This window comes from Ursus arctos, unplaced genomic scaffold (genome assembly GCF_023065955.2).
Source record: "Ursus arctos isolate Adak ecotype North America unplaced genomic scaffold, UrsArc2.0 scaffold_17, whole genome shotgun sequence".
NCBI classification, from domain to species: Eukaryota; Metazoa; Chordata; class Mammalia; order Carnivora; family Ursidae; genus Ursus; species Ursus arctos.
The window spans coordinates 48,132,317-48,157,957 of record NW_026622841.1 but is presented as its reverse complement, the minus strand read 5'-3'; the positions used below and the strand labels follow the sequence as shown (position 1 = coordinate 48,157,957).

General features: G+C 45.8%; 1 protein-coding gene and 1 long non-coding RNA gene across 4 annotated transcripts in view; one reads left to right on the top strand and one right to left on the bottom strand.

Annotated features, from left to right (window-relative positions):
• The window catches only part of COLEC12 (collectin subfamily member 12), a 186,450-nt gene that overhangs the window by 158,780 nt on the left and 2,029 nt on the right, over window positions 1-25,641 (top strand). Inside the window, exons 6-9 of the mRNA XM_026496058.4 lie at window positions 6,966-7,454; window positions 8,475-8,611; window positions 9,818-9,927; window positions 16,874-17,019. Of these exons, the coding sequence (XP_026351843.3) occupies window positions 6,966-7,454; window positions 8,475-8,611; window positions 9,818-9,927; window positions 16,874-17,019 (882 nt within the window). The remainder of the gene's footprint in view (window positions 1-6,965; window positions 7,455-8,474; window positions 8,612-9,817; window positions 9,928-16,873; window positions 17,020-25,641) is intronic.
• LOC125282734 (uncharacterized) overlaps window positions 9,922-25,641 on the bottom strand; it is a 74,558-nt gene continuing 58,838 nt past the window's right edge. For 2 of the 3 annotated variants that reach the window (XR_007189927.2, XR_008959728.1), the window contains one exon: window positions 12,158-15,653. This is a non-coding gene — a long non-coding RNA (uncharacterized LOC125282734). Of the gene's footprint in view, window positions 10,858-12,157; window positions 15,654-25,641 lie in introns of those variants that run through there. The other variant, XR_008959729.1, reaches the window with a different exon arrangement.

Below are 25,641 nucleotides of genomic sequence, written 5' to 3'. Positions count from 1 at the left end.
ACGTCTCAAGTCAACCAAGCTGCCCCCTGTCTATTCCATATGTTCAACTTCCTCCAGAACGGGCATGCCCATGAGGTCTTCCCAGAGAACAAGAGACTGGGGGCAGAGCTCCATTTCCCAGTGTGCTTCTCTGCTCCCCTTCCTCTTTCCCTCCAAGCAGACCTTTTCCCCGAGGATGAGGGCGAGAAGGGACAAAGCAGGATGGAGCAGGATTGAATTCACTTTGGATTACGTTGGCCTTGCCTCTGCAAGGTTCAGAATGCTCTGATGCTTCCTGGGAAATCCTCTTGACTCGCACTTCTTGAGTCCTCATGCCTACGGGACGGCTCAGTCACAGGAGTCACTGGCCCCATTGCGAAGCAGAAGCTGAGGTTGGCTGCTTGCACTAAGCTAGCCATGCGATAACGTGGAAATAGGTGTTAAACCCATGTTGAATCCCAGCAACAATCTGAATCCGTAAACAAAACAAAACAAACCTTATTAAGAAAGCTTTATTATTTTTTTTTACAAATAATGTAAATATTTTTATGCCCATTATGTATATGGAGGACTTCATATGTCATGATACGCTCTTGGGTAGGAAGTTCACATCACACCCTGAGCTGCTCCTCTGCAAGCCGCAGAGAATGTTAAGTTGCCCCGTCCTAGCCCAAGCAAAGGGTTCCCTTCCCTGCTCTTCTGAGAGAGGCATCAGATTAGTGGGTGAGAATAAGAGTTCTGGAATGGGACAGACCCAGACACAAACACCCAGTTCCTCGTCCTCGTCTGCGTCCACCTTTTAGAGTGATGAGAACTTAATGAGATAATGTAAATAAAGTTCTTAGTTCAGTGCCCAGCAGGTGGTTGGCTAATGTTCATACCCCAGTGTAAGTTCAGCGCCTCCCCAAGATTTCCCCTCTGCTGCAGCCCCAGCCACTACATCGCAGTGGAAAACAACAGCTTCATGTGCCCAAGGAACAAAATTGTACAGAAGGGGGTCAACGTCAATTTGGATCTAAAAGTACTTACTGCCGGTGGCCTGGTGTCCAGCCCTGGAGAGGAATCAGACTCAGGTGCTGCTGACAGCTAGCTTCGACTCCTGGTTCAGTCCAGTGTCTGCAGTACAGAGGCATGCTGTTGAGCACTGGGTTCAATTGTCTCCTTTTGTTGTTACAGCTCTTGAAGGTAGGAATTACTGCAGCTGCCATTTGCAAGGCTGGGAACCATGGCACAGAGAGCCTAAGTAACTTACCCAAGGTCAAGGAGCTAGTAAATGTCAGTGCTAACCTTGGAACTTTCTAGTTCCCAAACCCATGTTTCCACATGACACCCCGCTGCTATGTGATGATGAGAGAGAGCAGATGGCATGTTTGGGAGGTTGAAATGTGGGAGAGTTTATTTTCAGGAGAGCAATCGGTAGAAGTTTCAGTAAGAGATTGACATTTGAGCTGGATCTGGACAGATACCTAGGAAGGCTGAAAGGATCGGGTAAGGGGCCTCAGTTTCTCTCACTGCCAACCCCACCCACTCTTGACAGGCTTCCTCAAACAAGACCACTTGTCTGAGGACCCTTCCGAGTAGTCACTGGAAGGCATAGGAGCAGACTGTGGCCAGTTGGTGAGAAACGGTGATTTAAATATACCCTGTGGACAAGGGTATATTTGTGGAGAAGGGGCCTCCGTGGCTTTCCAGAAGGGTGTCTTCAACATGAGGTTAAGAATTGAATTATTTTTCAAAACAATTGCCAAATAATATTTTTTAAATTTCCTCAGTGAAACAAGTGCTTTGAAAGTACCTCAGTGAAACAGAATGACTTTTTTATAATGTAGGTATTTTAGTAAATGTTTGATTAATTTAGTCAATTTTTAAATGAGGAGCAAAAATGTCTCCAATTATATTACTACTAGTTTTCTCTATCTTCCATCCTTACCACTAGATGTCCTAAAGTCAAGTCTCCAAAATTTTGGATGGCAGTAAGAATTAAAGTGGTTTCTCTACTTTCTGTCTTGTTGGCAAACAAATTGGAAACTTATCTCAGGGGTAGGACGTAGGGCTGGGCCCTCCCCAAGGCCCACAGTTTGGTTTCCAAAGCAGAAACAGCACAGTGATTTAAAATCATCTGTTCTCTTTATTTATTTTATTTTTATATTTTTATATTTTTATTTTTTAATAATTTTTTATTATGTTAGTCACCATACAGTACATCCCAAGTTTTTGATGTAAAGTGCCATGATTCATTACTTGTGTATAACACCCAGTGCACCATGCAATACGTGCCCTCCTTACTACCCATCACCAGCCTATCCCATCCCCTACCCTCCTCCCCTCTGAAGCCCTCAGTTTGTTTCCCAGAGTCCATAGTCTCTCATGATTCATTCCCCCTTCTGTTTACCCCCCCCCCTTCTTCTTCCCTTTCTTCTCGAAAATCATCTGTTCTCTTTAAACTGCTTGTTCGGAGGGTTCAGGTGTTTAAGGCTCCCTGCTCTGGAGGGTGGGGAACTCAGGAGGTTTTGCTGGCAGTGAAACACAGGCTGCTCCCAGGCCTGGTCTAAGTCAGATTCAGACATTTCTGGAGCTTGTGATGGCTTTACCAGCACCGTGGTGGGTATCCTGGCATTTCAGAATTGGAGCCAGGGAGCCACTCGCTTGGCCTTGAAAGCAGCTCTCAGATTTGCTTCTGAGTGGACCATCACACGTGCCTCCACGTGGTAACATTAGCACATTCTCAACTCTGAAGACAAGTTGTTACTACACACGCTTATAAATACTCTCGTGTTATTTATCTCACTGTTTGGGTTTTAAGGCACTAGGCGTTGGCTTGTCTTTTATTTCATTTTATTTTCACATCAACAGCTGCCCAATAAAAGATTCACGTAAGACCTAAAAGCCTGGGATTATCCAGGTGCTAGTAAGCGATGCTACAGTCCCGTGTCCTCGAGGCAGATACACCCCCTGGCATTCATAATCTATTTTTTGTGGGTGTCCAGTACTGGCTCTTAAAGTGGTTTTAGCTTTTTTTCCTCAGGGATTTTTAAAGAGAAATAAGTAGGAAATGTCTAGGTCTTGATGAGCAAAGAATGGTCTCATTGAATACGTTAAGTATATGAATGAATCCTCTTATGTATGGGACACATGCATTTTTACTTAGCCCCACGTTGGAAGGCCAGCTTCTTGCTCCAGCACCATGACGGTTTCCCCAAGGCTAGGACAGCTGTGGATGAAGAAATCAATAACACTGTGCTTGCCGGGAGTTTATCCACAGTCACGAGTTTTCAGCTTAAGAGAGTCAGATAACTTATTTGTGATCGACGTAGCGCTTTGTGTAAAAAATTCAGTCTTTATGCTCATCCAGCAGGGAAATGAATCACAAGTAAGATTTTCGACCTTTATCAAAGGCAAAAACTTGCATCTTCTTTTGACGTCTTTTCCTTTCCTCCCCAAGATCTGGAAGTTAGCACCTGATGATATTTTGCACTGACTGTGGAATCCGTGTTTGGTGCCGTTCTTAAAGTTAGCCACAGCTTTTGTGTGGAGTGAGCGGGGACATCTGAGAAGCACTTCAGAGGGAAATAGCTGAATACCGTAACTACCCAACCCCAGAAAGAAATAAGGTTAATGAAAAGCTGTCATCCTAGGGAAGGGAGGTCTCGGATTCATATCAGGAGAGGAAGAGAGAGTTGTGTGTCTTTGGAGGTCTGTCAGAAACCAGAGGAAGGTGTTCTTGGAGAAACAGAACTCCCTATCACATGGGTCTGTCACATCAGGAAGACAAACCCCTGACCAGTCTCTATTCCATGGGCACAGGTAAACTCCTTTCTCGTGACCTGCTAGTCTAGTCCTCAGTTGTGAGCGAATGAGAAACACTGATTGTTGGCAAAACCTATAAAGAGAATAAGCATAAAGATTCTCTAAAGCACTTGAATTTCCCAACAAACCTTCTTCATTATGTGGATTTCATAAGGCTAAGCATAGAGCGTAAAACAGAAATAGGTGAGAAGATAAGCTACTTTTATTTTTGCTATTATTCTAACTAAATTAGAATTTTGTTGTGGGTTTGGGTTGTGTGTTTGGTTTTTTGTTGTTTTTTTTTTTTTTTTTTTTTTGGCCTGTTGTCAGTATTGTTCCACTAGAACCTTCCATAATGCTACATCCATTATGGAGGAACGCATACACCACCTTCCCGCTGTTAATCTCTAGGACAGTGTTGTTCAACTACAAATGAACTAAGATACTTTTTTACAGGAGATAGATGTGGCAGTAAAAACCCACCTTCCCTATCTTTACTAGTACACTTACTGAGCCTCCTCAGTTTAAAGAGAAGATTGCAGATGCAGAGGCCACTGGATCAATTCTTAAATGTGAGTAGAGTCAAGAAAGACAGATCTCTCCAGGACCATCCCGTAGCAGCAGCCAGGGTCATCCTGATACGTAGATTGAGTGCAGCTATACTTCTTAGAATAAGGTGAGGGATACCAATCAGGCTACTGTTCCCCAGAAACCTTTCCTTTCTGGTCTGTCCTGGGGCCCAAAATGTTGGCATTAGGGCGCTAGGTCTTTGGGTCTGCGACACACGTTGATTGGATAAACACTGTCTGAATAGCGACTGTGCACCATAGACGGCTAGCTGCTAGTTGGGGATGTGCCCTCTAAGAGCAAACAAGTACTCAAAGATGAGAGAAAGAGGAAACACTTCCACCTGGGAGGATTACGTGGTAGGTGGACTGGAATTTTCCTGTTGGATATGGGCAGAGGAAATTGTAAGAGAAGAGATGCAGAAGTGCAGAGGAAGATGGAATAAACACATGTCAAACCAGGCCATGAAAGCCTTGATTTAATACCACCTGACCAAGTAGTAGGGCTGAATATTCTAGAGCAAGCAGAGGTCAGAGTTATGGGTAAGGAAGACACACGTGCGAAAGATGCAGAGTGGAGTGAATGCAGAGGAGTCAGAGGGAGGAAGAGCAGTTAAGAGGGTAACACCCACCCTGGGTCATGATGAGTGAGGGAAGGAAGAGATGCTTGTGATGACATGGTGAAGGGCATAACAATAAAGGGAGGGTAAGCTCAGTTTGAGACATGCCAGGTTGCTGGTGCTGGCAGGACATCCCAGAGAAAGTGGACCCTCCGACTACGAGATGGAGATAAGGACCAGGAGAGCTGATGACAGAGAAGAGCCAACAGGAGCTGGAGCGGAAGTCAGTGAGTTGGCTTCCGGGAGAAAACTCTTTATCGCAAAGGCTTCTCAAGTCTCTCACTTACGGAGCAAGATAACCCTAGAAAGGGACACATTGAAACTAGTCCTAACCATTAGCATAAACTCTCTTATGGCTCAGTAGAAGGTCTGCCGATAAATCCAAGGGTGACATCATGGATAGCCTTAAATAAGGAGAGCTGGGTCCAGAGCTGAGGTTCTCAACTAAGGGAGAACCGAGATGGGTGGGCTGGTTGGGGCCATGGATAGTGTGAGGGCACGGTGGGCATCCATCAGGCCTAGAAAGGAGAGTGGGGCAGAGAGATCGCCCACTGAGGCAGGAAGTCCTGCTTCACTATTCTGTCCTGACCAGCTGGTGGGGGGGGGAGGGGGCCAAGAGGATCAAGAAAAACACAGGGTGGGAGGCCCATCTACCCTTCATCTCCCCAGCACTTCTGCCCACCTGGCCCAAAAGGCTTTCCATTTCTATGGAAGGAATGAGTATGGATCTCTTTCACTTACTCCTGTAGAAAAGTAAGATTTCAGAAACTCAAAAATTCTGGAGAGTAGAATATTTGAGAACAGTGCCCTCCTAGGTACAGTCATTTCAACGTAAGAAGACCAGAATTCCAGTGCCAGCTCCACCGCGGGACAGTGACTGGCCCCGTCTCATCCTCCTGGGTGTATCTGTCTTCAGGAGCTAGTGTTGAATGAGAAGCTTGGTGTCTCTGGCTCTACATGTCCTCAAATGTGCTCTGGGAATAAAAGGTCATAGATGAAGTTCACGTGACATAACGTATATGAAACTACCTCAAAAATTCATTCCCTCTGCAAATCCTGGTTGTGGTGTATTTGCGTGCAGTTCCCCGTTGCCCCTAAGGACTTACAGAAAAAACAACCCCGGGTTATGTGAGCTTCTCTAGGATGATAAAGGATGAACAGATATTTGCCTTCTTCCTTTGGGAATAAAATGGTGTCCCTTTTTTTTTTTTTCTCAGCTGCCTAATTAGATGGTCACCTGTTTTTTTCTCTAGCCCATCTTCCCTGTTTGCATTATTAGACTAACAAACTGGGAAAGCAGACCCTCTTCTCAGCCCAGCCCATCGAGCCCTTTCCCACCAAGACCCTCTGAGCTGGTGCACAGGTGAGGGGACGCTCAGCCTCGAGGACAGCGGCGTCCCCATGGCACGGTCGGTGGAGGAGACAGGAGGGCCACGAGTGAGGTGACAGAGAAGAGGCTGGCAGTTGGTGTGTGAGGGAATTAGCAGGACGGTGCCTCTCGACATCTGATGGCATTTTTCATTGAACTTTTTATCCCACAGCACCTTGCACAGTGCTCGGCATATAAAAGGTTGTTAATAAATATTTGTCAAATTAATGAAAAGAGGAGGAAACAAGTAGGAGGGAATCCCCCATCCCACCCTGCAAGGTTTTTCTGCTGGTGACAGAACAGTCTCAGACGACTAAGGGAGCCCAGGTGAATGGTGTGGCCACTGCTGCGGTGTCGGCGTGAAGCTGTCCCTCCCCTAAAATACCCGTGGCTACCAGCGAGCTGTGTGCCATTAAGATATATTCTAAATGCCTGGAGCAGAGAGGGTGAGCTTAGTAAAGAAATCTTTTTGTTTAAAAAAAAAAAAAATACCATCCACAATAGTATGGGGAAACAAGCGGCACTCCTTAATGTATGTATTTTGGACGTCTACATTTTTTTAGTTCGAGAGTTTATAGGATTAATTCTTCACTACCAGTCAGTGGATTTCATGTTCACGCCATCTATGTTTTTTTTATATTTTAGGTCCTCCTGGCCCCAGGGGTCCAAAAGGTGACAGAGGACAGCAGGGACCTCCTGGTCCCACTGGCAACAAAGGACAGAAAGGAGAGAAGGGGGAGCCTGGTCCACCTGGCCCCGCCGGTGAGAGGGGCCCAATTGGGCCCGTTGGCCCCCCTGGAGAGCGTGGCGGCAAAGGCTCCAAAGGCTTGCAGGGCCCCAAGGGCTCCCGTGGATCCCCCGGGAAGCCTGGCCCTCAGGGCCCCAGTGGGGACCCAGGCCCCCCCGGCCCACCAGGCAAGGACGGACTCCCTGGCCCTCAGGGCCCTCCTGGCTTCCAGGGACTGCAGGGCACCGTGGGAGAGCCGGGGGTGCCTGGACCACGGGGGCTGCCAGGTTTGCCTGGGGTGCCAGGCATGCCAGGCCCAAAGGGCCCCCCCGGCCCCCCAGGCCCGTCAGGGGCAGCGATGCCCCTAGCCCTGCAGAACGAGCCCACCTCCGCACCCGAGGCCAACGGTGAGTCTGAGCCTTCCCTCGCACCCGGGTCAGGGGCGCTGTGTGCACTTGTGGCCGGCCCCAGCATGCAGCCCCGTGGGCCCCCCACGCCCCGCTTTACTTGGCTTCAAAGGCACCGTGTGGGCAGGCACACGGCCTCCGCTGCTCTCACAGGCCTCTGCGCCAGGCGCTGTCACTCGAGCACATGTGTCTCTCTCAGCGCCGTCATGTTCCCTCGCACTTGTTTATTTAGCGGAGTCAGGCCCTCAGGGACAAACGCGTCCCCAGACATTTCCTTCATGCAAGTCTGAGGCTGGCGACCCCCAACCAACCTTGTTCTCATTTTATGCCTTTCACCTTGGGGACAGACGACCCTCAGTAACCGTGAAGAATGGAACTTTCTGTGGCTAAAGCCCAGATTGCACGGTTTTGAGAAGGCATGCTGGTGCTCCTAGCTTTTTTATAATTATTAAATTCGATTACCAAATTTTGATAATTCGGCAAAACCCTCAATGTTTGGTTAGCAACCAAGCCTATTTTTCTCTCCTTTGAATCACACCCAATTCCACTTGATTTCCTTAAGCATGATTCTGGTCATCTTCGTTTTTCCACAAGCCCAGTTCCGGTTCTGGGTTCTCCCATCTCTTTATTGATGGGTTCCACATGACTCCAGACTGATGTGACACATCTGTGTCTGCTTAGCCTTTTGTTGTTGTTTCTGTGATTTCTGTCGTCGTAAAGACTAATCCAGACGCAGAGGAACTGAGACCCGCCGTCAGTAATTTTCCAGGCTCTGTAGTTTTAACTACTGTGTGCTCTGCGACTTGCCCCCCCCCCCCCCGCCCCAGTCTTTGCTCCCAGTGTGTCTGTCCCGGGCAGTCGCAGGCTCACACACAGACGCGGGACCTGCTCCCGGCCATCTTCGGCCTTCGAGGGAAACCAGGCCAAAGCCGTGGCCTCGTAAACATAACTGAAGAAAGGCGTAGTGCTTTGTGTGTGTGTTGGTTTTTTAATTACTATTTTAAACGTTTGCATTCCTAGGCTGCCCGCCTCACTGGAAGAACTTCACGGACAAATGCTACTATTTTTCGGTTGAGAAAGAAATTTTTGAGGATGCGAAACTCTTCTGTGAAGACAAGTCTTCACATCTCGTTTTCATAAACACAAGAGAGGAACAGGTATGTTTGTGGCACGCTTGGAGAAAACTATAATTTAAGGATCGTTTGCATCTGGAAATTGCATGCTTAACTGGGGATTCAAAGGTATCAAAAATCCGTAGTCACATAAACACAGAAGACTGCACGGTGGAGATTTGGGCTTTATCCAGTGACAAGCAGCATTCACGCACAGGAATGACGTCCTCTTGCTTCCACCTGGAAGATAGATACTGCTTTATTAAGCCTAGAGATGGGTGGCTCCTCCCAGTGGCTGTGGAAAGAGCTGTAATGCAGAAGAGAAGCCTGCTGGCCGGCACCAAACACCTGTGGAGAGAGAAGCCGAGGGACATGAGCAGTGTAGGGGCGGGTGCAAGGGACCAGATATATGACCTCAGCAGTAGAGAAGGCCACGGGGAAGAGCTCACACGTGATAGCACTGGTGACCACTCCCTAGGCCCCTGCTATGTGCCAGGCCCTGCAGAAGGCATTTCTCCTTTACACCTCACAGCAACCCTAGAACCTATGGGTATTATCATCCCCCTTTTACAGATAAGAAAACTGAGGCCCCACAAGGTTTAATGGCTTTAATCATAGGATGAGAAGTAAATGCAGAGCTGAGACTGAAACTGAGGTCCCTCTAGCTACAACGCCAATGCTGTTCGGTGCCACACTGTTCCAGCAGACTCCTTCCATTTCCCTAAGTATCTTCAGCACACACAGCCCCGAAAACAGATGTTTCCTGCAGTAACTGACTGGGGATGGCCATCCAATCAGGTGCCGGGGCTTCCGATATGTGGACTTGGGTCCAGTCTCAGCTCAGCCACTTACTACATGTTGGTGGCACAGTAGGCATGGGAGCTGGCCAGAGGAAGAGCTCGATAATGCCACGGCTGTTGGTATTATCAGCACGCTGGAGCGACGGGTGAGAGAAGGGGGGATGGAGCCTGCTGGCATTCATTACATTGTCTGGGTGATTTAGAAGAGGAAGGGCGTCCCTTTAGATATCGCTTACAAACTTACAGAAGGAAAAAGTGTCAAAGCCCCAAAACACTGCAAAACAACACAGGTACAATAAAAAAAAAAAAAAAGAGCAGAAGCCTGTACATACTCTAACACACATTCTCTGTTAACTGTCCTTCCCCCCACCAGTGTTGCGGGGGAAGGGGGAATCCCTCTAGAGATCTGTTCCCCCAAATAATACCACACTGTCCCTGGTTAATCTTTCAGCAATGGATAAAGAAGCAAATGGTAGGGAGAGAGAGCCACTGGATCGGCCTCACGGACTCGGAGCGTGAAAATGAGTGGAAGTGGCTGGATGGGACGTCTCCAGAGTATAAGTGAGTGTTCAGAACCTTCCAGGCTGTTCTGTTTCTCCCCCCTTGCCTGAGCCCTTGCGGTCTCTTCTTGAACCACCCCGTGTCCTGGATGCCCCTCACACTGAGGCTTCTGCTCTTAGTTGCGTGTTTTCATGTGTGTTTGAGAATCAATAGGCTATAAACTAGGTTTTTTTTTTTTTTTCTTTTCATGGCTGAATTTTTTTCATTTCTATGGAAAAAAAAAATGAGAGACTCATCAAATCTCACAGTTTGGTACTTGAGGTGAGGCGTTCTCTTCAAACACGGCCGTGAAGGATGAGACTACTTCAGGCATGCTCAGAGCTCACCCCTGTTCACGGGCCGGGCGCTCCCTTCAGGATGACACCGTCCGTGGCCCTGACCCCAGCTGCGCTTCTGGCCAGAGTGTGATTAGGAACTACGAGTTTATGACAGGTGCACCAGGAGCAAAAGTATGGTGTGGGGGGGATAATCATCCCCTAGGGGTTTGAAAAAGGCCTTGTAAGTCTGGTGTGACCTGAGTTCTGGAAAGGCAGCAACGAAGACTGGAGACCCTTTACAAGACGTGCTCAGGCTCCCAGGCCCACGGAGACGTCTGGGCCCCGAATTCCACCCCTGCAGGGGGCATGCCAACTCCTTCCTTCCTACTACCCCACAGCCAGAAGATGGCTGAACTGTACCCATTTGAATTTCGCTTCTTCCAACTCCTCCTTTGCCTCTAATGAATGTGAAAAGATGCAACAAACTGCACACATGGAGCAGAATTTATGAAAACTCACCTCTGAATAACCAGCCTGCCTTTGCCGGAGGAAAGAAGGCAGACCCTGCAGCGGCACAAGCCGTGGTTTGGAGACAGCCGTGATCGAGGCACCCGGGGAGGAGACAGTGAGGCGTTTCAGGGCTGAGACAGTGCCGGGGGTATTGAGGCAGGGCCTGTAGCAGTCAAAGAGGGGGAACAGGGGCCAGAGGCGGTGGAGAAGCCAGTGAGAGCTTTTAAAATGTTTCTGTGGGGGCGCCTGGGTGGCTCAGTCAGTGAAGCATCCGACTCTTGAGATTTCAGCTCAGGTCATGATCTCAGGGTGGTGAGATCGAGCCCCGAGTCAGGCTGTGCCCTCAGCGGGGAGTCTGCTTGAGGTTCTCTCTCTCCCTCTGTCCACTCTCCCCACTCGTGTGCACTCTTTCTAAAAAATCTTTTTTTAAAATTTATTTGAGAGCGAGCAAGCATGGGGAGTAGGGACAGAGGGAGAGGGAGAAGCAGACTCCCTGCTGAGTAGGGAGCCCGACACAGGATTTGATCCCCAGATCCTGGGACCATGATCTGAGTGTGCCTGGGCACAGGTAGACAAATCTCCCACGTGACAAGCAGGATTGGAGGGTATCGACAAAAACCAGAATAAGGCCATTTCTTTACAAAACCGTGACCAAACATCAGGATGGAGCATTGGAAGGTTTTAAGTCTGCTCTGAAGGTGAGCCTCACAGTGCCTCTTGGGCGAGTGGCTACCTGCCTGCTGGGCCACCAGATCTCCTGTCTGCTCCCTCTGCACCTGTCCTTGAGGAGAGGAAGCTCTACCACACTCTGGCACTGGGGCGGGGGGGGGGGGGAGCCCAAGGAGAGCACCCAGCATGGCAGAGATGAACCTCAGGAGACTCAAAACAGTTGGGAGGGTGGTGGTAGAGATGGAACACAGAAGTCATTAAAGGATAAAGACAAATCTTGTCTTAGACAAGACTGCCAGGACTTTTTTTTTTTTTAAGGGAGTTGAGGGTAGGTGAGCTTGAAAAAAAAAAAACATCAGCCGCCTCCACTTTCCTCACAGCCCTAAGTGCGAAAAAGGTCTAGGAGAGAGTCACTAAGAAATTCAGTCAGAAGCCCTCCACCAAGAAAAAACTGGATTGGCCATATGGGATGGATTGAGCTGGAACGTTACAGTCGTCACTGGCTTTCCCCAAGGGACACTTTTCTCCTCTTCCCTGGGCTCTCGCAAGAGTTGGGGGATGTGGGAGGAGAGCACCAGTGTCAGCACCTGGGACCTGAGGAGGATTAGATCACCAGACACCTTCCCGGGAACTCCGTCCCCGGCCGCAGCCACCGTGGAGCCTCGCGAGAGCCTTGGCTTCTGCACCCTAGCCACAGGACCCCTGTGCTTCTCGTTTTCCACCCAAAGGAACACATATACTTGACAAGTCCCCAGGACCAAGTTTTAAAAGCAAGAATAAATTAGGCAGACGTATTATGAGGCCTCAACAACGAAAGGCTGATTTAATTTGACATAGAATAATAAACACTGCTCAAACTAGAAGAAGAGCCAGTGCAGTGAGGTCTGGGTTCCAGGCTTTGACGTGGCCTTCGTAGCTGCCAGCTACTCAAGCGTGCGAAATCTCATGTCCTCATCTAGCAACGAGTCTTACCTCCGTCAGTATTGTGAAAATGAGATGGGATTAGGTATATAAAGCGTTTAGGACCATGTGTGGCCTGTGGGAAGTGCTCAAGAAATGTCACCTTCTAGTATTAGTATTATCACTATCATTGTCATGATCGTAACTATCTTCACACCAGTCAGTAACTGCAGAATAATATCGCCTGGCATGTCGGTATTTTGCCACACACAGTACCTCACTCAGATCCCACACCAGGGTCATAAAGAAGAACATTCTCCACCATGGCCTGGGGATGGGTTCTGGGCTTCAGGCTCTTAGGGGTCTCTCACCAGTATGTCTCCCCAAGTACTTCTCCGTCTGTCCGGACTCACCTTCACCTCCTCCTCCGTGCTTCTGGCGCTTCCCTGTGCCTTGTCCAGGCTGTAGAAGCATCAGTCAAGTCTCCAGCTGTCCTTTTACCCTTTTCTTCTAACACACCACCCTCACACCCACACCCACACACAGAGCTGTCCTTATTTTTTCTCATTTCATCACAGATCTGTGAAAGCTTCTTTCCTGGCCAGCGTCAGACCCCTGACTGGAGATTGGGATCCAGTAGCCCACTGTCCTGTGTCCACATTCACTAAATTATCCTGGAGAGTCCATTGTGTGCTGGCCTCTGTGCTGGCCTGGAGGATCTTTTCTAGAGTGTAGGGGCAGCAGTGAGTGAAACATGTTGCTCTCCTACTCATGTAAAAAACAACAAAAAACAAAGTCTGATTTCCAAGACCGTGTCACAATCAAGAAGACAGACATACCAATCCTAAATGCGGACACCGCAAAGAGCAGGGCTTCAAGGGAGATGTCAACATTCTCCTCGCAGTGGTTGATAGAACAAGTAGAAGAATCAGTAAGGATATGGTAAACACTATCAACTAACTTGGTTTAATTGATGTTTATGGACTATTTCATTCAACAGCTATAAATACACTCTTTTCAAGTACATTCAGTACATTCACCAAGATAAACTATATGCTGGGCCATCAAACAAGTCTCAGTGAATTTAAAAAGAACTGAAATTATGCAGAGTATGTTCTCTGACCAACACAAAACTAAGTTAGAAATCAATAACAAAAAGATATCTGCAAAATTGCCAAATAGTTGCAAATTAAAGGACACACCTCTAAATAACCCACGAATCAAAGAAGAAATCGGAAAGTTGCAAATGTTGCAAAGAAAAGGAAAATACAACCTATCAAAATTTGTGGGATGCAGCTAACACAGTGTTTAGACCCCTTTAAATTGCTTATGTTTGGAAAAAAAAAAAAGTTAAATTGAAAATCCATGATCTCAGCTTCCACTTTACATGGGAAGAAGAGGAGTAAATTAATCCCAAAACAAGTAGATGGAAGGAGATAATAACGACCTGAAAGCAATGACACAGAAAACAGACAAAAAAGACAGGATCAGTGAAACCAGGAGCACATCACAGCTGAGCTTTCTGCTGCTGATGGAGTAAATGCAAGTATGTCGTCTGGCAGAGCTGGTCACTGTTCGCGGAGCCTGCCCGGTAGGAGCGGGGGAATCGGGCACAAGTGGGATGTAGACTCCGCCCACTGGCTCGGCTCAGAGCACACCTGGAAGGGAGCCTTGTAAGGCCTTTCCTGCCCACCCTGCCGGCATCTGCCCACCTTAGATCAGCAGACATGTGATCATCTTCCCGAGGGTTTCTCAAAACACACTTGAAGCTCCTCTTGTCTGCTCGTTGGTCACCTGCACAGGACATCATTTGTTGGAAGTAGCCTGTCAGGTGATGAGCTACACTCCCATCTCTGCACTGGGCTGCCTCTCTGTCCATGCAGACCGCTCCATGTAATCTTACATATTGTGTTTTTTAGACTAGAGAGCCACAGAATGGTGGCCACCAGCAGGCAACCTTCGGAGTCCTCTAATTCACTAAAAACTCCGGTCTGTGCTTCGTGTTTCTAGCAGAGTGGTGCTGGCTTAGGCCACCGGCGAGAAATCTATACAGACCCTGGTATTGGGAGAAAATTCTACAGCAAAGTAACACTTCTCACAATGAAGAGTTTCCTATTTTGAGGCCAGGCTTTTACCAGCAGAAGTTTCTTGGCCATGCAGCCTCAGTCAATCTTGTGGTTGGTGAGAAAGTACGAAGTTGTGAGGTTGGAAGGGGCTCTTCCAAGATTGAGAGTCTGTGCTCTGCTGCCATTGGGAGAAACCAAAATCCTTGGCGGGGAGGGTCGCGCCCACTGGCTGCTGCACTTGTGTGTTGCCAGCTGACTGCAGCAGCGAGTCCACGTGCTTCCCAGGTCCCTGGGGAACTTACAGTACGCTGCCCGGTACATACGTGTGTTGCTACCCAACCACGTCTGTGATGTGCCTGTTATAACATGGATTCAGGGGTTTGGGGCCCAGGCTTCAGCCATTTTCTTTCCAGAATCTGCTTGTAAAGGAGGTTAAGGCACGATTTAAGCTGAAATTCTTCTCTAAAACGTACACACTCTGTTTATCTGACATGGTTGGTTCTGTTGTGTTACAAGCGTGCAGACTCGGGGTATTGGCTACAAATCACTCCATGTGCTTTTGGCTTTTCCGCAGAGATGCCCTGAGACTGGGTGCTTAGGCTGCAAGAATTGCCCCCTGCAGCCTGGCTTTGGGCTCCTCTACCCCCCACCCACGCCAGTGTCCCCTCAGTCACTCACTTGCAGCCACAGGACTGCATCCTAGTTCTTGTCCCACAGGAAAACGTTGAGCACCGCATGCAAAGAATTCAGTGGCTTGGAAAAATAATGGAGAATGGTGATAAAGGTTATCTCCTTTCTTATCAGTTCTCTTTTGGTCAAGGCTCTTAAATCTCGTTTATCTACTTAAATGCAGGAAATGCAAGGGAAAAATACTAAGCAGGTCTTCTATCAGAAGTCTTGTTTATACAACTTCCCAGGAAACTGAGATAAAGACTATCAAATGTCCCATCATTATACATTCAGGAATCACAGATCGCAAATACTGTAAACAAAATTGCAATCAAACCCCCTACCATTGCTGGCAGAAATTAGCCAAACGTACATCAGCAGGACCCAACTGCTCAGGCATTGTTGACATTGCCGAAGGGGTCCTACAAGGTGGAGGGAAATACACACAAAAAAGCAGCCGTGAAAGTAACCTGTTTTTCCCTCCAACCTCATTTCTCTCTGGCATCACCATGGCAGTCTGAGATTTTTAATCCACTTGTTTCTTGCCTGTTACGTAAGTTGCGTGAAGGCTGGAATTCCGTCTTCTGTCGGCACTGCTGTGTTGCCGTCACGAGGCATCATCATCCCTGGCGCATAGTAGGTGCTCTGTGGATATCTGTTGAGTGAATGTGTGAATGAATATTTCTAACGCTCCCTCCTAAGCATCATCCCATTTTTACTCTCTTCAGTTGATGTTTTCATCTAAATTATCTGTCACTAGATTTAAGTGAGGTCACTTTTCATTTTTTAAAAATCCCAATATTTGGTGTGGGGGAGGCAATTCTACCTCATCTTCTCACCCTTTAACTGTGAATTTCACCTGTCCTTTCCCACTGCCCTCTGGTCGTCCTGATACTCCTGTCAAAAGATGTAGGGCAATAGGGGCTGTATCCTCGGGTGACCCCAGGACACCCTATGGCTGACGGGGTAATGAGTCATCGTTTATGGGAAGAGCCTTCCGCCGCACGTGTTTTTTCAGACCCTCCACATGAGGCAAGCTTGTCTTCTCAGGCACTAACCACAAGCTTTTATGCAAGAACCTGCTTTTTAGAGAAAATTCATATTTCATGTTTTGAGTCCTAGAGCACATCTAATTTATTGCATAGAATCAAGAACAGCAAACTCTGGCAAAGTGGTGTTTTGAGCTGTGGCAGCCAAGTTAACAAGCCCCAAGTGAACTCATCCTAAAGAAAACTTGTTTTTGAGACTTTTGCTCCCAAAAAAATAGGGAAATGGATGAGTCATTTTCAGTAAGACTAACTTACTGTTTCTTTCTAAAGCAATCAGCTATCTACAACTTAGCCAGACTACCCCAACCCAGGGTTGGTGGTTGTAATCCTCGTAAACGTGTATCAGCAGTCCCTCACTTTCTCTGCCCGACTCCCCGACTTGTCACAGGCAAGGTATCCATATGTGCAAGGATCGCTCGGGGTTCTCAGGAGAGTGAGAGACTGTGTGTATGTGTGTGTGTATCGTGTCCTCCGAGTGCACACACACACACACATACACACATGCCCAGAAGTCAGCATTCTAGTACACACTGGAAAGTTACTCATCTAACTGTGTTGCCAGAAGAATTTACTCCCTCAGCATTGCGATGAAGCAGCTCGCGAGTTGTGGCAAAGATAACAAGCCACAGGGAGAGGCTGCATTACCCACCACTCTGCAAAACAGCTGCTTTTTATTCTGAATAAGAACAGCTTTTTAAACAGTGCATTTTCATTCCGGGACAAATGACATGCTGCAGTTTTGTTTTTTACATTTCTCTGCTGTTCTTGGGTAAAGAAAACTTTTGCATGACTTGCAAATAACACTCAATTTCTGTTTTACTAAAAGGAATTGGAAAGCTGGACAGCCAGATAACTGGGGTCATGGCCACGGGCCAGGAGAAGACTGTGCTGGGCTGATTTATGCTGGGCAGTGGAATGACTTCCAGTGCGAAGAAGTCAATAACTTCATTTGCGAAAAGGACAGAGAGCCAGGTAAGCAGGAGAGGGGACCTAAGGGTGGGCTGCGGAGCTTATATCCTGTTAAAGGGTGAGATGTGAGGGCTCTGAATGCAGGCGCTGCAGCTGGTTCTAGTCTTGGTTCTGCCACTTACGAGGGGAGCAGGTGGTTAACCTCAGGGAAATAGTAACAGTATCTTCTTCATGGGGTTGGCGTGAGAGCCTAAATAAGTTAATAACTGTGCCTAACATATAGGAAGTAAATATTAGACTAACCGTTCGAGGTCATTGTCTTGAAATAGTGTCAGTTAACAAATTTGGTACCAGTGTTATATCTTTTTTATAGAGTTCCATCCCCAGACATTTTAGGCGGCCAACCATTCAATTCCACATCTATTGAGCATGTAGTATGGGCCAGGTGCTGTGCCAGATAATGGAGGGAGATAGTCTATACCCCTGAAAAGCTTATAAGCCAAAGAGGCTTTTGGATGTTTCTAGTTTTTATTTCAAAAGATCCTTATCGAAAGCTTCATTTAATACATGACCCTTTTCAGAAGGGGTATCTTTGTTTTCTTCATCAGAACTAGATTTAAACATTTATGGTGAGAGAAAGAGGAAATGGGGAGTGAATCCTAATCAGTATGGATTTCTTTTGGAGGTGATGACGTTCTAAAGTTAGGTACTTCTAAATTGTACAAATGTGTGAGTATACTAAAAGCCATTGAATTGTATACTTTAGGTGGGTGACTTTTACATGTGAATTATGTCTCATAAAACCTTTACAAAAATGCTGGTGGCAAACAAAAAAAAAAACCTCCAATACATTTTGCTCAAACTAGCGTTGCTAGTAACTGGGGCACAAATTATCCATACATCATTCAGCAGTCAGGCGTCTGACTCTTGATTTCGGCTCAGATCACGTGAGATCTCAGGGTCCTGGGATCGAGCCCCACAGTGGACTCCGCACTCAGTGGGGAGTCTGCCTGAGGATTTTTTTCTCTCCCTCTCTCTCCCTCCCCCTCCTCACCGTTCACACGTGTGCGTGCTCTCTAAAATAAAAAGCAGCAGCAGCAGCTTATTTTCTTGTCCAGGAGCTTTGGCCGAAGCGGCAGGCCTCTGGTCTGGCACACATCTAGGGTTCTGTGGATGTGTTCTTCGGGAATGGAGGCTGTGGCTACAGTCCTTGCGCTCTCCCTCAGACTCACTCAAGCTCACTGGTATCTCCCAGAAAGAAGCTTAGACCCTTGTCTGGTGCTCCAGTTTTGGCAGCTGTCACCAAGGGACATCTCTCCATGGCTTGGTTCCAGTGGCCAGTGGGGCTTATGCTCATGAATCATGCAAGACTATAACCAGCAGAGAAAGAGTAAACAGCTACCACCCCCAGGGCACAGCAAGAGGTAACAGACCCGGGCTCCGTCTTTCTGTAAAAGACACCTGTCAGCTTATCACCGTGGCTGCAGCCTGAGGCACAGGCTTGTAATTAAGCACACATCTAAGGACTGACTGTAGTCATTTCCAGAGGTCTTGGAGGGCAGTCACGATCTCCATGCTCTCTCTCTCTGCTGTGCTCCAGAGCACCAGCATCTCCTGGAGGGGATGCTCTTACACGTGTCTGGTGGGCTAGGGGACCTATCAGGTTGGCATACGTACGAGGCATTCCCCTTGGGAACAGAGGCTGGGAGATACGATCTTTGAGGTCTTCCTGTGCCCACTGGGATTTCTGCAACTGCCACCCAGGGGACACCTCCCGATCACCTGGCTCTGGTGCCCAGCAGAGCTTACACTTGTGGTCCCACAGGACTGTATATATTTGCAGACTTGAAACACTGCTGCCTGAAGGTCTGACTTCCAATCAGCCTGCATCTAGGTGCTGAATGAGCTCTTCCCCTTTGGGACACTGACAAGCCTTGGCACACCCTCAACTACGAGGACCTATTAAAAATAAAATAAGCTGCCTGGACAACTGGAAAGTTTGAGAGACAACCAAGAGCTAGAGCAGGGTTGAACCATAAGGCTCATCTACACGAGGCTGCTCCTTCAAGACTGGGAGAGGTGGTGGTTTTGTCTAATGTATAGAAACCAACACAGAGAGTCAAGCAAAATGAAGAAACAGAGGGAAATGTTCCAAACAAAAGAGCAAGATAAAACTTCAGGGGGGAAAAATCCCTTCATAAAATGGAGATAAGTAATTTACCTGATAAAGTGCTCGCGGTAATGGTCATAAAGATGCTCACTGGAATACCAGGGAGGTGAGGGAGTAGGAGGACCCTGCATTCACCTTGTTGCAAGGACACACCAAGATAGCAGCTACCTCCCTGTGACGAACTCTGAAAACTGGCAGCACAGACCTTCCACAGCTAATCAAAGAGAGGAGGTGACATCCAAGAGACAGGAGGGGCAGAGATGTGGTTGGAAACCAAACCCCCACTGTGATTAACGAAAATGGGAGGGATGTCACAAGCATGGTGAGAGGAGAAGATCAGACCCCACACCAGGCACCTGGAGAGCTGCAGAGCAATGGGAAACTGAGTCCCCACCCTTAAAAAGCCAGCATACATAACTCTACTCAAGACACAGCACAGAAGCAGTAGTTTGAAAAACACCTGGGACTTATCTTAGGACATGTGCTGGAAGGGCAGGGATCTGAAGATTTCTCTAGGAGCAGAAGTGCTGGTGGGCACCATTTCTCTTCTTTTTCCTAGCCTAGATAGCAGTGGTTCCCACAAGCTTGGGCTAACCCCATCTACCTTACATGCTCTGCCCTAGCGTTCTCCTACAGCACCCCCTTCCCCCAACCAGCCCACCCACTCATCTCAGCAAGCATCCCTCCAGAGCGGCTCCTACCCTGCCACACTTGGCAGGCAGCCCTGGCCAGGATAGCACTACTCCAGAGTGATTCCTGCCCTGGGGAGGTGAGGAGATAACCCCACACACCAAAGTGCCTGCAGTTCCTGCAGCTGGGCTGCTTAGCTGGCTGCCCAGGGAACAAGCCCCGTCCTTTGGTGGGCCTGCATCTGTGGAAGAAAGGCTCACTGCAGGCAGCTAGCCTGACTCCTGGTCCCACCCATTAGTGAACTCATGCCTCTCAACAGCACAGGCAGCAAACCTTGCCCAGTGCACCCACAGCAGGCAAAGTGGGTCGTTGTAGCTGGCTGTGCTGAAGGCATTCAGCTCGGCCACAATGGGAGGGCACATGCAGCCCACACAGGGGACACTCCTGGAGTGACTGGTTCTGGTGACCGGGGGAGAGTGCACGCTAGCACACCACAGGACCTCTTTTACACAAGGCCACTACTTTCAAGACCAGGAAATGCAGCTGACCGACCTATACATAGAAACAAACACAGTTAGACAAAATGAGGAGCTGGAGGGATATGTCCCAAATAAAAGAACAAGATAAAATCACAATAAAAGAGCTAAATGAATGGACATAGGCAATATGATTGGTAAAGAATCCAAGGTAATGGTCGTAAAGGTGCTCTCTGCACTTGAGAAAAGAGTGGATGAACTCAGAACTTCAACAAAGAGATAGAAAATATAAAAAGAACCAGTTGGACCAAAAGAATTTGGTAACAGAGAATCCGCTAGAGGGAATCAATAGCAGATCAGATGATGCAGAAGAACAGACCAGCAAACTGGAAGACGGGGTAATGGAAAGAGCCAACCTGAACAGCAGAAAGAAGAATGAGAAAATAAGAGTAGTTTAACGGGAGCTCTGTGACATCATCAAGCATAAGAACATGCACATTTATAGGGATCCCAGAAGTAGAAGAGAGAAAAGGGCAGAAACTTCCCAAATCTGAGGAAGAAAACAGACATCCAGGTCCAGGAAGCACAGACAGCCTCTAATAAGATGAACCCAAGGATATCCACACCAAGACACATAACAATTAAAAAGCACCGAGAGGGGCGCCTGGGTGGCACAGCGGTTAAGCGTCTGCCTTCGGCTCAGGGCGTGATCCCGGGATTATGGGATCGAGCCCCACATCAGGCTCCTCCGCTAGGAGCCTGCTTCTTCCTCTCCCACTCCCCCTGCTTGTGTTCCCTCTCTCGCTGGCTGTCTCTATCTCTGTCGAATAAATGAATAAAATCTTTAAAAAAAAAAAAAAGCACTGAGAATTTATGGGTTAAATAGGTAATGGGTATTAAGGAGGACACTTGTGATGAGCTCTGGGTATTATATATAAGTAATGAATCACTAAAGTATACACCTGAAACCAGTTTTACCATATATGTTAACTAACTAGAATTTAAGTAAAAACGTGAAAAAAATAAAAGGAACAAGAGAAAAGAAAACAGGTATTTGCAAGGGAAACCCCATAAGCCTTATTCAGAATTGAAGGGTAGATAGAGTTTCCCAGGTAATCAAAAGCTAAGGGACTTCTAAAAAAAGGGGAAAAAAAGATGCTAATTAGTAACAACGAAACATACAAAAGTATAAATCTTATTGGTAAGGGTAAATAGTAACAGTGGTGGATTACTCACTTATAAAGCTGGTAGAAGTTTAAAAGAAAAAGTAGTAAAAACTATAACAATTAGGGATACACAAGATGTGACATCAAAAACATAAAATGTGGCAAGTGGGAGTAAAAATGTAGAGATTTAGAATGCACTCTTAAGTTATCAGGTTAAAATAGATGGTTATAAATATGAGGTATACGTACACCTCACGGCAACAATGAAGCAAAGCCTGTGGTTGACACACAAACGAGAGAAAGCATCTAAGCCTGCAGCTAAAGAAGGTCCTCAGATCACAAAGGAGGAGGGCGAGAGGAGAGGAGAGGAAAGGAATAGAGAGGAACGTTTTACATGACAGTATACACCTATCAACAATTGCCTTAAATGAATTAAATGAATTAAATTCTCCAGTCAAAGTCAGCTACATGGAGTAGCTGAATGACTAAGAAAACAGGACCCGTGTGTATGCTGCCCAGAGACTCACTTCAGACAAAGATACCCACAGACTGAAAGTGAAGGAATGGAAAAAGATACACCAAGCACACAGAAACCAAAAGAAAGATGGAATAGCTATATTCATATCAGACAAAATAGACTTTAAACAAAGACTATCAAAGAGACAAAGAAGGGCATTACATAATAGCAAAGGGGTCAGTCCAACAAGAGGATATAACATTTGTAAATATTTATGGACCCATTATAGGAGCACCTAAATGTATGAGGCCACGATTAACGGACCTAATAGAAATACGATAGCAGGGGACTTTAATACCTACTTACATCAACGGCTGGATCATCCAGACAGAAAATCAATGAGGAAACATCAGCCTTAAACAAACTATTAGAGCAGATGGACTTAACAAACATATATCACCGAAAATCCAGACATACGGGACGCCTGGGTGGCTCAGTCGGTTAAGCAGCTGCCTTCAGCTCAGGTCATGATCTCCAGATCCTGTGATCAAGCCCCGAGTCAGGCTCCCAGCTCAGCAGGGAGTCTGCTTCTCCCTCTCCTCCTGCTTGTGCTCTCTCTGTCTCTCAAATGAATAAATAAAATCTAAAAAAAAAAAAAATCCAGACATACTCCATCAAAAATCAACAGAATACGTATTCTTGTTGAAGCATTCTCCAGGATAGATCATATATTAGGCCACAAGACAAGTTGCAGTAAATTAAGGAGATCTAAATCATGTCCGACATCTTTTCTGACCACAGTGATATAAAACTAGAAATCAATTACAGGAAGAAAACTGGAAAATTCACCAATATGTGAAGACTAAACAACATGCAACTAAGCAACCAATGGATCAAAGAAGAAATTGAAAGATCAAAAAATTCCTTGCGATAAATGGAAATGGAAAAACAACATAACAAAACTTATAGGATACAGTGAAAGCAGCTCTAAAAGTTCATAGCAATCAATGCTCACCTCCATAAACAAGAAAAACTCAGATAAATAACCTAAGTTTACATCTCAAGGAACTAGAAAAGGAAGTCCAAAGTTAGTAGAAGGTGGGAAATAACAAAAAGGAAAGCAGAAAGGAATGCAATGCCGACTAAGACGACAGTATAAAAGCTCAATGAAAACAAGAGCTGGTTCTTTAAAGATAAACAAAATAGACAAAACCATAGCTAGACTCACCAAGAAAAAAAAGATCAGACTCAAGTAAGATCAGAAATGAAAGTAGAGATACTACAGCTGATACCACAGAAATACAAAGATCATAGGAGACCACTATGAACAATTATTGACAGCAGATTTGACAAGCTAGAAGAAATGGATAAATTCCTAGAAACATAAACCTACCAAGACTGAATAACAAAGAAAATAGAATATGTGAACAGAAAGATTACTAGTAAGGAGACTGAATCAGTAATCAAAAACTTCCCAACAAACAGAAGTCCACGACCAGATTGCATGCTTGTTAGAATTCACCAGTGAAGCAAAGAAAAATTAAAACTAACCTTCTCAAACTTTTCCAAAAAATAGAAGAGAGAATGCTTCTAAACTCATTTTACAAAACCAGCATTATCTTGATACCAAAACCACACAGGTATGCCACAAGAAAATTACAGGCCAACATCCCTGATGAACATAGATGCAAAAATCCTCAACAAAATATTAGCAAACTGAATTTAACAATATATTTAAAGGATCATACACCATGAGCAAGTGGCATTTATTTCAGGGAGGCAGGGATGGTTCCATACCCACATATCAATCAATGGGATACATTAACAAATTGAAGGATAAAAATAATCTATATTATAGATGCAGAATATTTGATGAAATTCAACCTCCATTTATAATAAAGTAACTCTAACAAAGTGGATATAACATAATAAAAGTCATATGTGACAAGCCCATAGCTAATATGATACTCAGTGGTGAAAAGCTGAAAGCTTTTTGTCTGAGATCAGAAACAAGACAAGGATATGCCCATTCTTGCCACTTTTGTTCAGTGTGGTATTAGAAGTCCTAGCCAGAGCGTTAAGGAGGACATGTGATATGATGAGCACTTGCTGTTACACACAACTAATGAATCTTTGAACACTACACCAAAAACTAATGATGTAATACATTTGGCTAACTGAATTTAAATTAAAAAAAAAAATCCCACTCAACTAACATCTTTTTTAATGGAGATTAAAGTGTTTTCAGGGGCGCCTGGGTGGCTCAGTTGTTAAACGTCTGCCTTCGGCTCAGGGCGTAATCCCGGAGTCCTCGGATCGAGCCCCTCATCAGGCTCCTCTGCTTGGAGCCTGCTTCTTCCTCTCCCACTCCCCCTGCTTGTGTTCCCTCTCTCACTGGTTGTCTCTCTGTCAAATAAATAAATAAAATCTTTTTAAAAAAAAAGTGTTTTCAAATGTATGGGGGGAAAAATCCTAACCAGAGAAATTAGGGGGAGAAAAAAGAAATAAAAGACATCCAAATTAGAAAGGAAGAAGTAAAACTGTCACTGTTCGCAAATGACATGATTTTATATATAGAAAATCCTGAAGACTCCACCAAAAAACAAAACAAAACAACAAAAAAACACCTGTTAGAACTAGTAAATGAATTCAGTAAAGTTCCAGGATACAAAACCAGTATATCGAAATCTGTTACATTTCTACACACTAATAATGTTGCTAAGAAAAAAACATCTCTACTCACAATGGCATCAAAGAAAATACCTAGGAATAAATTAACCAAGGAGGTGAAAGACTTGTACGCTGAAAACTTATGAGACATTGATGAAAAAAATGGAAAGATATTCCATGCTTGTGGATTCGAAGGATATTGTTAAAATGCCCTTACTAGCCAAAGCAATTCAGTCCTATCCCTATCAAAATTCCGTAGGGATTTTTCACAGAAATAGAACAATCCTAAAATTTGTATGGAACCACAAAAGACCCCAAAGAGCCAAAGCCATCTTGAGAAAGAATAAAAAAGCTTGAAGCATTTTGTTCTGTGATTTCAAACTATATTACAAAGGAAGGAATAGTAATGAAGACAGTATGGTACTGGCATAAAAACACAGGTAGATCAGTGGAACAGAATAGAAAAATAATCCCATACATATATGCTCAATTAACTGACAAAGGAGCCAAGAATATGTAACAGCAGAAGGATAGTATCTTCAATGAATAATGTTAGGCAGGCCGGAGCCATATGCAAAATAATGACATGTACACCAGGCCCAAAAATGAACTCAACATGGATTAAAGACTTCGTTTAAGACCTGAAAGCATAAAATCCCTAGAAGAAAACATAGGTAGTAAGCTCCTTGGCATCAATCTTGGTGATTTTTTTAATCTGACACCAAAAGCAAAGGCAACAAAAGCAAAAAATAAACAAATGGGACTACATCAAACTTAAAAGCCCCTACACAGCAACGGAAACCATAAAAAAAAAAGAAAAAGAAAAGGCAGCAGAATAAAGAGGATGTGTCATATGTATACGATGGACTACTATTCAGCCATAAAAAAGAGTGAAATCTTGCCATTTGCAATATCATGGATGGAGCTCTAGAGAGTATTATGCTAAGAAAATTAGAGAAAGACAACTACCATATGATTATACTCATGTGGAATTTAAGACACAAAACAAAAGAACAAATGGAAAAAGAGAGAAAGACAAACCAAGGAATGGACTCTTCGCTACAGAGAACAAACTGATGGTTACCAGAAGGGAGGGAGGTTGGGGGGATGGGTGAA